General features: G+C 33.5%; 1 protein-coding gene across 1 annotated transcript; it reads left to right on the top strand.

Annotated features, from left to right (window-relative positions):
* The first annotated feature begins 9,238 nt into the window (after nt 1–9,238).
* On the top strand, nt 9,239–10,149 carry LOC114720382 (basic leucine zipper 43-like). The gene has a single exon (XM_028906032.1). The coding sequence runs from the start codon at nt 9,388–9,390 to the stop codon at nt 9,952–9,954; it is 567 nt and encodes a 188-aa protein (XP_028761865.1). The 5' UTR covers nt 9,239–9,387; the 3' UTR covers nt 9,955–10,149.
* Nucleotides 10,150–13,362: the final 3,213 nt, after the last annotated feature.

Below are 13,362 nucleotides of genomic sequence, written 5' to 3'. Positions count from 1 at the left end.
AGTGTTGACCATTGATGGATAGGGGCTAAGTCGAGTCCCCCTCCGTACCCTGCACATTCCGCCTCTTTTGTGTTCCTTATTATTCCTTCGCCTTTTTCTTCTTCCCCTCTTCCACTGCCCTACGGACACCTTCCACTCTCTCTCTTGCTCTCTCCACATTTTATCATGGCAGGGAGAGGGAGAGGGAGAGGGAGAGAGAGAGAAACGGGTCCAATTTAAAGTTTCTCTGTTCATGTTAACAAACAAAAGTGTCATATGAATTCGGATTAATTCTTATGCTTTATATTCTTTCTTATTATACACACACACACATACATATGGAATATGAAGGAAACTGTATATCCACTTTGTTCACTGCTTATACCAAAAATGTGTTAGCTCTGATCTAAATCAAACTTTTGATCAAATGAGTCTACTATTGCTGGAATATATATATATATATATATATATATAGTTTACATGTAAAGAGGGTTATAGTTAACTGAAATACTATATTCGGTCCTTAATATAAAAACTAATTGACTAATTTGAGTAGATTAAGAAAACTGGTTAAATTAGTTATTTGTAATAAATAGATACTGTTTTTCCTAAAATATCCTTGCTAATCAAGTATATTAATTAGAACTACTATTATCACAATGATTACTTTAAAAAAAATAGATAAATATAAGATATAAAAAGGGTTGATGCCTTATATTTAAAACTAAAATAAAAGTCAAACAAGTTCTTATACTAAGGATTGGAGGTAGTATAAAGTAAGAAGACATCCAAAAATAAGTGGACAAATTAGAAGAGAGAGAGAGAGAGAGGATAATTGGTAGGGTATCTTTAATTTTTTTAGGCATAAAAATATATAGAAGACAGTATCTTTTTTACCTTGCATTGTTTTGTGCCAATGCCAAGAGACAATCTTTTGTAATGTACTTGACAAGTGAATGCATTGTCTATCTTTGGAAAGCGCATATCTATCTACCTGTCTATCATCTATAGTTTTGTTGTTTGCCCGCTGCATGCTTCATTATTAGTTAGCTCTCGTAAATTTGACCATCGATCTTTTCTCAAATCATTAATTCTTCAAAAATAGTTAATATAAATCACTGCTTTTCTTTTCAATCAATCACATAATCTTATATATGCTGCCAGCCAGCTAGATCTCCCAATCAACGCTTTGGGATTACAAGTAGATATACGATTATATCCGTGACTTCTCACTTATAAGAAAGCAGGATCGAGTTTGTTTAACTAGATCTTAGATTTTCTTTCTTTTCTTTGAATCAGAGAATAATAGGTGCTACCGGTTCGAGATAACAAGCAAGATGAAACTCACGACCTCCTATTTACGAAAGAATTACACTAGGTTATAAGGTTATCAGCAAATTTTCTTTCTGTACTATGAGTATAGAGGGTTAAAACTTTCTTGCAAACGTACGTATATATCATGAAGTTTAATTTCGTGATTTTCAATTTTTTAATACATATGGACCCAACCGCACATTAAGTTTTATATACATGTATATGATGGCATAATAATTTATTGAATTGGAATAAAATTAAGTAATGTTGAGAACATATATAATTAATTATGGTTTGGCTGGATAGTGACGTGCACTATGATTATACAGAAATAGATGGCATGCATCAGGTGTCTGCACTCTGCAGGCCACCATGGAAATGCTCTGCACTGTGCATTATTTCAACCTTAACATCCTCCACACCTCAAAAGGCTAAGCTTTACTCCACAAGAAGACAACCAATTGCATTAAACTTGTATATGTGTGTGTGTGTGTGTATGATCATATATTTAAGGGGGGAAAAATGATACTATCGTTCTTGTCTCCTTTTTTTTTCCATTCAAAATTTTAATTGTACATGCCAAGTTATTATACTACCTCCGGTGCTCAATATAAGAGCTAGTTGACTAATTTAAGTAGATTAAAAAAACTACATAAGTTAGTTATTTGTAATAAATAGGTGTTGTTTTTTTTTAAAATATCCTTACTAATCAAATATATTAGCTAAAACTAATATTATTACAAGAACTATCTTTAAAAAATAAATAAATGAGAGACAAAATAGATTGGGATCTCATATTTAAAACCAAAATAAAAAACAAACGAGTTATTATATTAAGGATCGGAGGAAGTAATTATTATAGTTAAAGTGCTATGCCTATTATTTAACTGTTTTGTTGCTGTGATCTTATTTTTCTTCATCTTCAACCGGTTAGGTAATAAAAATTAATTATATCATAAGCAGAGGGAACCGGAAAAGAATTTGGAAGAAAGAAAAGAGACATATATACTAAAATATTTTTTAGGTAACAGCCAGGAAATACATTAGGCTAACTGCAATTTAGTTAGTAAGTCAGAAAGCCAACTGGTATATATTGCTTTAAGAACTGGAGGGGCAATAAATTAAGATAATTGAAATTTTAAAAACATTTGATTGATGAAAAATAAATAACATATTTAATTTGTATTACATAGGTCACGCCCCAACCGGCTATGAAGGGGTATAAAGTATTTAATAGAATATTCGATGATATAGTTTCTTTGTAGGACACACACCACTACAAAAAAATTGACTTTCAGCGGCGACAAAAGTCGCCGCTGAAAGTACAAAAGTCGCCGCCGAAAGTTTTTTGCGGCGACAAGTCGTCGCTGAAAAGTCGTTGCCGTAGCAACCGTGGCTGAAAACTTTCAGTGGCGACTAAAATGTCGCCGTTAAAAGATACTTTCAGCGGCGACTTTTAAAAGTTTCAGCGGCGACAAATGTCGCCGCCGAAAACACTTTCGGTGGCGATATTTGTCGCCGCTGAAAGGTCTTTCAGCGGCGACAAAAAAGTCGCCGCCGAAAGTGTTTTCAGCGGCGACTTTTTTGTCGCCGCCGAAAGTGTTTTCAGCGACGACTTTTTTGTCGCCGCTGAAAGTAATGCCTAAGAAGAATTGACTTTACTAATGCCACGTCATCGTCTCCGGCCGCCACGTCATCACCGTCGACCTCCACGTCATCGCCATCGGCGGCCACGTCATCACCGCCGACTGCCACATCATCACTAGCCACCTCCACGTCATTGCCACGTCACTCCTCCTCGCCACGTCATCGTCTAAATATTTTCACCTTAAATGTGTCTTCTTCCAGGTTCGAACTCGTGACCGCCTCCTTTCGTGTCCAACCTTCTTGCCGCTGAGCCAGATTGAATTTGTTTATTAATATTGTAAAATAAAATATATATTATTATATTATACTTTCAGCGGCGACTAAAAAAGTCGCCGCTGAAAGTCCACTTTCGGCGGCGACAAAAAAAGTCGCCGCTGAAGGTCCACTTTCGGCGGCGACACTTTTGTCGCCGCTGAAAGTCTTGGTTTCAATGGCGAACTTTCAGCGGCGACTAAAAAAGTCGCCGCTGAAAGTCCACTTTCGGCGGCGACAAAAAAAGTCGCCGCTGAAGGTCCACTTTCAGCGGCGACACTTTTGTCGCCGCTGAAAGTCTTGGTTTCAATGGCGAACTTTCAGCGGCGACTATAAAAGTCGCCGCTGAAGGTCCACTTTCGGCGGCGACACTTTGTCGCCGCTGAAAGTCCTGGTTTCAGCGGCGACTTTTTTTGTCGCCGCAGAAAGTCGTCGCCTAAAGTCTATTTTTTTGTAGTGACGCAGAGAGAGAGAGAGAGATATATATATATATATATATATCCTTTTTTTAGATATGGTTCAATAGTTGTTTGATCTGCCACCTTTCGAAATCTGATGTAAGAAAACTACGTGTGTCAACTTATCTCGTGGATATATATATGGAATCCAGATTTACCAGTATAACACTCGTCTGATACTTAATATAGAATCTAATTGTTAAATTAATTTTAGTTTTAAATATAAAATCTATTTCTCTTATTTATTAATTTTTTCTAAATTATTCCTGTAGATACTTCCTTAACCATAATTAAGTAAGTGAGGGAAGGAAGATATTGAAAAAGATGATTATGTTATTTTAGAAAAAATATATCATGTTTTTTATAATTAACTAACTTACTTAACTTTCTTAATCTAATCAAATTAGTTAAATAAGTCTTATATTAAGGACCGGAGGAGTATATATTATAATTAAGGTACAATAATAATTCATGGAGACGAGCAGCCAAATGTCATTCAATAATGATCATCATTAATCTTATGAGTTGTTCAATATATATATTTATCTATTTTAATGTTCATAAGAGAAGCTGCTTGAGCACGACTGATTGTATTGATGAGAGACGACTGCCAAACTGCTATTAAAATAACATAACTTTATTAAGAAGTTATTTGTCTCTAAACATGAAGATCGTAGGAAGGAAGTTTTGAGGAATTTATATTTGGTTTTGGAGAAAGCTTTTATTTATTTATATATATTTATTTATATGTATATGGGGTACCGGCAAGTGCATACGTGCGGATGTCAAACACTTTTATAATTAATATTATTATCTAGCACTATAATTAAGACCTTATTATTTATACTATTTTTAGTTAATTTCAGTATAAAAAATAATACTTCTACCGATTCTAAATATAAAATCCAGTTGACTAATTTGAAAAAAATTAAAAAAGCTGAAAAATGATTTAATTATAACATATATTGCATAATCTCTCTGATTATCAGATTATGTATTAATTTATAAGTCAGACAAATTAGTTTAGAGAAAAATAAATATAATATTTCAAAGTAATTTATTTAATTTTCTCAATTTCTCCAAATTAGTCAATTGGATTTTATATCATACACATATATATAGAGAGAGGGGTGTGATTTCATCAAAGCACCAATAATTAGCTATGAAAAATTGTCTACTTATATTTTTATTTGGAATTAGAAGATCAGACGCTAATAATATAAGATTATAAGTGGGCATATGGGTTACAAGTTGGATTAATTGATTTTATTTTTACTGAACAATTAATATAATATACCACCACAACCACAACATAGTTCATTATATATAAATTTTCTATCAGCCTGTCCTTGAAAAAGCAATACTATTAGGTTTTTGATTGAATGTGGGGAAAAATTCTTCTAAACAAAAATATAATCAATGAAAATTCACTTTAATTCGTGCGGCGGTGCATGACACAGCACAACCCCTTGTTTTATAAAGAAACTTAAATTAATGTAATTTTTTTAACGTTTGTTATCTATGCTATGGGAAGAATAAACAGTGCATATATGTATAAATCAACTAGTATAGAGTTGTGCTAATTTAACTAGTGATTTTAAATTTGAGTCTTAAATATGCAATTACATTAAATACTTATCAGGAGACCGCTTTTACTTCCCAATTGGACTCGGATTAGTCAGGGTTTTATGTAAATTCCAGATAGATGGCTTAATATAAAATAATATGCATAAGAAGAGTTTCTTTGAAAGAATTAAAAATGTTATTAACGTTGAGTTGAAAAAAAATCCACTTTTAATATTTTATTTAATTTAAATAATAAATATTTAAGGAAAAAGGTATGTATATGCAGGGATATATAGATGACGATGTACGAAAGATTGAATTTCTAATGAATGCAGCACTCTAAGGGCCAGGGGACGCCGTCTGAAAGGATCCTTATAAGCCCCCGAATCCGGACTAGTCTGGGGTCACTGTTACGGCTGAAAGACGCCTATTACCCTGGGAAACCGAATGGAGTAATCTAAAAAAAAAAAAAGCTTATTACTTTGACCAAAAAAAAATCTGGCTTATTATAAGACTTTTTTTATCGGTAATATCTAAAAGTAGACATCACTCAAGGAAGGATGCTCACAGAATTGTAACACAGGGTTAAGTTGACCATTCCCAAATGGTTTTTCTGGAAGGCTCTCAATTTCTTATATTTGTTTTTCCCCACTAACTCTCATTTATTTTATTCCTAATTTTTTTTTAATTATGTCGTACTTCATCCTTATCGGGATTGCTTTAAGAATGTAAGAAACTTCTATTATGCGGAATACCCCAACGTTCATTTTCTCAGCTCCATGAAAGCAAACAGGCATTTATATAAGCAAAGCACAAAAAGGACCCTCTGGATTTCACACAAATTTCAAAGTTGCAGCCTAGACTCTTAGATTTTTTGAATCTTTCTGTTCTTCTACTCCCTTCCTTCACTTTCAGCCACTTCACCCAAGTTTAGGCAATTGGAAAGCAAGCATCACTTTCAGTTATAAACATAAGAATTAATAGAGATTTTTTTTCCCTGAATTTAATATCCTAATTTACTTTATCTCTCAAATTTTCTAAAATCTAATTATAATTATTAGAAGGTATTTATCAAGAGGTACTCCTTTGGTCCTATTTATAGGACGGAAAAAGGATTTTTTTGATCTTATTTATAAGATATTAAGAAAATTTTTTTGTATAGATATATAATTTAACTCTCCATTTATTATTGTGTTGACTTTATTTACATGAGATATAATATATATTAAATAGGGTTAAAGTTGAAAAGTTATTGAATTTTAAATGAGTTAATGAAATTTAAAATTTTTCTTGATCTGTGTGAAACATATTAGAAATAACTTATAAATAGAATCAGAAAAGTAGTTATTTGCATAGAGGTATTTTAGAAAAATTAACACAAATTTTTTTACACATAACTAGCTTATTTGTTTAATCATTACAAATTAATTAACTCTTATATTTAGGGTCATAGATAATAACTCGTTAAATTTGACTTAAAATTTACAAATCTTTCCACTTTGCCCCATTAAAAAGAGAGAAAACACAACACTCGAGGAGTTGCACGGAAACACTAAATTAGAAGTAAATTCTTTCTGAATTCTCCCTTTCATTCTTATTATAAGAGGTAGATAATTAGTTTATGAATTTAAAAAAAAATCAGTTAAATTAAGTATTTATGATAAGTGTGTATCAAATTTTTTAAAATATTCTTTTTAACAATATGCATTGTAACCATATTTTTGACATACAATACAATCAATAGAAATACTTTAGAAAAAATTATAATTTTGAGAGGTAAAATAAAATGAAATTTATATTTCGAACCAAAATAACCTTCTTATCTAGCTCTTATATTTAGAACTAGAGATCGTAATTAATAATTCTCTGGGTGACTTATATTAGTGGCCATGAATTTATTTTAGAAAGCGTCTTATAACAAGAACCAGAGAGAGAGTATGTATATATGATGGTATATCATGAAAGTGGGGCCTCACCAGGGGGAGACATGAGAAGAAAAACAAAGAAAATACAGTAAAGTGCAGTTATCAACAACAATTGTTTAAGCTAAGAAAAGAGCTGACCACATTTGGATATTAGCTTCATGGAACAAGATAGAAAATGATAAGGTTTTTAAGGGTTTAATTTACAGAAGGAGACAGACATGTCAGATTCTGATATGCAATGGAACACCTGGGATAGTGTTAAGAAGAACCGACGATGACCTTGGGCAAAGGTGATGGTTTCTGCAGTGTTAATGAGACATCTGTAATACCATGAGCATAGTGCTATTCAGTTCTCATCCAATCAGTGTAAGAAAATATTAACGTGAAAGAGAAAGCAAAGAATAAAGCACTGAAAGCTACAATTTACATATATACATCGTCCCTAATGATTCAAATAGCTATAATCCTATTTGTTATTGTTGTTCTACTTTAACATTTTTATCAGCAAGTGAAAGGCAGCACTGAAGCAACACAGCTAAAGAGCTCACACTTAAAGGTGGGGGGGAAAAAAACACAACTAAGTCGGTGAAAATTTACAAACTAAAGATCAATAACAAGAATTAATTAAACATTCTCTGATGTTGATGCAACCTATGATTTAGATATATACTATCTGGGTTTTCTAAAACACAGTTGAGTTCCATAAACTAGAACATTTCTGATGTTGATGCAATTTATGACTCAGAATCAAAATGTTCCTGGGAGTTACATTACATCTACTAGAACATAGTATTTGAGTTGAACTTTGAGCGCAGCTTAGATTTATAAGACTTTCTCATTTATTGAACTCGGAAAGAGATTGAAACTTAGTGTTCAGTATTCAAATACTGGTAGTATCAGAAGAAGAGATGAACTATATAGAAAGAAAATATACAAGTAGAGACTTGATGCTGCTCATAGATTTTTTTTTACTTCCATGTTTCTCTTTTATTCAAGTTCTATTTAATATGGGATTTCTTCTTATGTTTATTCTCATTTGGTTAGAAAGTAAAGAGTATGGTCATGCAGATCAAGTTTCTGGATAATGGGTTGCCTTATTGTGCTTAATGCAGAGGATTATTAAATTAATTAATGTAAATGGCTGCAGTTTAGGTACAAGATGTTAACTGCTTAAAAATTCCACATGCATGGGTCCCTGTAATTAATATCCACATATTTAAGTGGCTCATGAGTCATCAGGGTTATAAAAGTAATAATCAAAACTCGATTTCAAAGAGATTACCTTTTAAACTAGCCTTCGTTGCGTCATCTGTAATGAGGAGGAGTTATTGGCTGTAAGATTTTTCAACTTTAAAATTTTCTTGTTCTATTAGGTAGGGTCCTCATCAGGAGGGGGGGAGGGAACAAAAATGAAAAGGAAAACCCCCTGAAATCGACTTTAGCACCATTTTTTATGTGCCTCTTTTCACTTCTCTTCAATAATATTATATCATTTCCCACCACATCATCGTTTCTAGCTCTTTTATGAGTAATTCAACCTGATGCCCGAAATTCAAAAAATAGTATTTCAATTGCAACTTATAGGTGTGAACTACATTTGACAAGAAGAAAGTCCTAGATTACAGATTAGACAGTAATCTACAGACAGAGTCACATGTAAACAAACCAACAAGTCATGGACTCTTTGTTTTTAGCAATACAATCTGGTATTTTGCTCATCTTAACTAATTTGTAGACTATCAATATAGAGATCAGAATAAAACTTTTTGCACTTGTAGCTCCAAGCAATTACACATACTCACTTTCGTTGTTAGACCAAACTGGTGAAATTTATGACAGATGGTGTTTGTGACATGAAGTATGAATAAGCACTTATAGGACAAAAAGTGGACTTTCTCAGGATGCATACACATGCATATGTTAGTAGCACTTACCCAATAATTTTTCAATAGTTTCTGCTCATGTAAGCCATTAGTAATGTGACTCTCTTTTTTCCTTTTCCCTTTTCTTTTAATTTTTGCTCAAACCAGCTCACTTTTCTTTCCCTCATTCTCCTATAAATTCCCCCCACTACCCACACTACCTTCCCCCATCATCTCAGCAATATCCACACAATTCCCTACTCAATCCTTCAAACATCATTATCCTCCTCCTCCTCCTCATCATCATCATCATCATCTTCTTCTTCTTCTTCTTCTTTTTCTTCTTCTTCATCTTCTTCATCTCAGGTTTTGAGAATTCCAGCCATGGTTCCCAATGAGATAGGAGGGTTTCACTATTCAGCTCCTGAAAACCCCATCTTAGTTCCTCCAAACTTTGGCTTGTTTCAACATGGTGATATCCAAAACCAGCTTCACCTGAACACCCTCTTGAGCAATTTGCCAAACTGCTACTTCCCTTCTGGTTCAGGAAGCCTTGAGTTTATCCCTCCTCGTCCACCTGCTTCTTCAAGCTGCCTCAGTAGCAACTCAACTTCTGATGAGGCTGATGAGATTCAGCTCAGTATCATTGATGAAAGGAGGCAGAGGCGAATGATATCAAACAGAGAGTCCGCTAGGAGGTCCAGGATGAGGAAGCAGAAGCACTTGGATGAACTGTGGTCACAAGTGGTGAGGCTTAGGAATGAGAACTACAACCTCATTGACAAACTGAACCATGTGTCTGAGTCACATGATAGAGTTGTTCAGGAGAATGCACGCCTCAAGGAAGAAGCTTCTGATCTTCGTCAGCTGCTTGCTGACCTAAAAATTAGCTCTTCTTTTGCTGACACCATGAGCGATTTTGATGAACTCAGAGCTGAGCTCTCAAACTAATCTAGCACTTCTTTAAAAATGGAGGCTTTTCCCTTTTGTTTTATGTTTTCTCTTTTTCCTTACTATAGAAACATACTACTCTGCTTCTTCTTCTAGTATTATGGTTTATATGAGCATCACCCTCCCTTGCCTCCATTAGAGCTGGTTGAGTTTACATACAGATATTCAATAACAGCTCTTGATGATTTTTCCCCCCTTGATTTGTCCATAATATGAAAAACATAAAATTATACGCTTAAGCCAATAATCCAAAACAGTTACTATTAACATCAGGACACATACAAATCAGGAGGATTATGCAACAGAGTACTTTAATGCGTACCTATCGTAAAATTTATGGTGTCTTTATCATTTCCACCAACTTTTGTGCCCAGTATTGCAAGAAAAGTAGAGCCACAAATGAAAATGGAGCTTAACTGTGGGGAACAAAGGGGAAAACCCAAAAACAAAAAACAAAAAAGAAGAAAAACAGCTTAACTCTGCCAGGTCTATTGTACAATTTAGAAGCTAAGAGTTAAAGAACGGATTAGGACGGAGTTACGCACGTGGAAAAGTTAATAGAGGCTATCGTCAGTCTGAAAGAAGGCCCAAAGGAGTGGTCCATTGTTGTTGTTGAAGGGAGAAACAGTGCCAATAGGACAAATGCTGGTGGAGGTGCTGGTGGTAGTGGCTCATCATGCCAATTACTATCATAAGAAACAAAACACATGAAAAGGGTATGCACTAAAACTAAACCAAATAAACTGTTAAGCTTTTTTCCTGGGGACATCAAAGCCTTTCTGTGTAGCCAAAGCTTCAACTCTTGTCACCAATATGGATTATGTCAAATGCAGCCTACGTTTCAACAGTTGCTTGGAATAGTACTATCTTTTACAAAGAGACAAGCTAGGGCATCAGTACGTTCCCCCAACCCTTCTTTTCTTTTCTTTTTGTTCATGTTTTCTCTGTGCGCATGCGCATGATCTGCTTTCACAACCATGTAGAGTTCAGGTTATTTGGGTTCTGAAGAAGGTCGAAGAAGATTTGCGTATTCTGATATTTTAGCAAAATAAAGCAGACGAGAGATGAATACGAGTGAATTTAGGTGGGAGGAGGCGTGTGGCATCATAATTGTAAGGTTGACAAACCAATCTTGATAGCACCATACACTGCCTACAGCAAATCTCCTAGCCTTTCGGCAAATTGTCAAAATTAGCCAACATTTTTTCTACCATACTAGCAAACCTTGAAGAAAAGTCAAAATCCAAAATCCTTCAGGAAAAGTTTTCATTGTTGGGCAAATTGTGTGTATTGAAGGGATTAATATCAATCTTTCATCATCGTAAATGATACCGGTACTACTGGATTGCATTACTACACTGTCACCACCAGATCCTCCAGCCAGGAGAACTGTACATTTTCCATGTGATATGAAACTTCTTTCTGATTTTCTCTATTGTTCCTGACTAAAATTTGGCAAGCAATCTGCATGGAATCCAGAAATGGTAAAAACATAAAATGGCACAAGAACAAAATTTTAATGCCCAAATATTATTTGTGGCAAAACATTATATAATCATTATGTAAAGTTTTGGCACATGGATCATATTTCATCTTTTCCTCTAAAAGAGTCATGCATGAGTCACGTTTGACAGTGACCTGAATGCACTCCTTGTGATGAGTTTTTTGTACTATTTTTCTTCAGTTGTTTCTGATGTGTGTTCTCTCACAAATCTCTTTTCCTGCATCTTTATTTCCTTTCATCTGTCACACTAAGGATGGTTGAATTATAGTTCCAGATTTCCCAATATTCAATTATGATTAAGATTATATATCCTGTCCTAACCCAAACTATCAAAACAAGTACTTGTTCCATGTTTGACACATGTCCCACATTCAGTATCAAATATAAAGTAAAATGTTAAACAAAGGGTCAAATAATGAGGACTGGAGGGATTGTATAGATATTTCATATTTTACTGTGTGTTACAGTTGTAAATGTTCTCATGTCAGTGTAGATATCTATTAGGTAACTTGGATCTTTTTACTCTACAATACAAAAGGTGGGAAAACTGAAATTTTCACTATCAGCTTTTGTATATCCAGGTTGAATCATGACAGGATCAGACTTCTTCTTGCATTTGTGCAGAACATAAAGTTAATCTCATGAAACATGATGAAATAGTACAACTACGTGGAAGATATATGAACAACAGATCATTTTAATATAAAAATATTATCTTGCTCAAGGCAAGTAGCTTATTACTATTGGCGTCGAAAATCAAAACAGATAATGAAATCCCACCACAATCGTCAAAGATATCAATAGATGGTTTTTCGACAGAAAACCATACATTCAACTAGGGGCCATAATTATAGCTTTAATGGAATCTGTAAAAAAAAATTGGTCAGCTTTATGTTTATGCGTACTCAATTCTCCACTTCTCACTATGGACCTCCCCAAAACCGCCTTTTGGAAATTCATTTTTTATTCCCCACAAAGGCAACCACAAACCCTCCTAGATCTGTCGGAATCCGAGATGGTTTCTTGTAATTATAATACCACTTACCTGGCCATCAAAATTCGATGGGAGGATTAGCTTCGTCCACCAGTGGCGGCCGCTGATTCGGCTGAAGTTATCAATTTGATCACCAGGCACCTCATTGAAACATATGTCCTAAGAAAAATCGGACGGATCACAAGATACTTGAAAACCGTGGTTGAAAAGGTCAATGAGCTAACGGATTCAACAATATCAACCCAACGATAATTTAATTAAAAATATATATATTTAAATAAAACAGATATTACTCTCTCGCCCTTAACATATGACCCAATTGTTGAGTTGGTTTTGATCCTAAATATAAGATTTATTTTTCATATTTATCAATTTTCTCTAAATTACCTCTATGGATACTCCTTCAACTATAATTAAGTAAAAGAGGGAAAGGGGATGTTAAGAAAGATGATTAGGGTGTTTTAGGAAAAACATATCACATTTCTTATAATTAACTAACTTACCTAACATCCTTAATATAATCAAATTAGTTAAATGAGTCTTATATTAAGGATCGAAGGTAATTCACAACCATACATAATACAACAATAAAACAATTAAAATACTCCTTCAGTCCTTAATATAAAATCTATTTAAATAACTTGATTAGATTAAAGAATTTTGATAAATTAGTTAACTATAAAAAATATGACATTTTTTCTAAAATATTATAACTATCTTTCTTAATATCATTTCTTTTTCTTCTACTTAATTATAGTTGAGAAAATATCAATAAGAATAATTTAAAAAAATTACAAATATAAAATATAAGTCTTATATTTAGAATTAAAATCAATTTAATAATTATGTCCTGCATTAAAGATTAGACTAGTATAAAAATAATTAAATGTTAAATTTTAAAAAATCAAAA

This window comes from Neltuma alba, unplaced genomic scaffold, assembly GCF_004799145.2.
Source record: "Neltuma alba isolate B1F8T4 unplaced genomic scaffold, ASM479914v2 tig00011981_pilon, whole genome shotgun sequence".
Lineage (NCBI taxonomy): Eukaryota > Viridiplantae > Streptophyta > Magnoliopsida > Fabales > Fabaceae > Neltuma > Neltuma alba.
Note: the sequence above shows the minus strand (reverse complement) of the source record. Positions and strands in the feature narration are given on the sequence as shown.

Bases quoted from the DNA above. Each gene is read 5' to 3' on its own strand.
- LOC114720382 (XM_028906032.1), top strand. From the start codon at position 9,388: ATGGTTCCCAATGAGATAGGAGGGTTTCACTATTCAGCTCCTGAAAAC.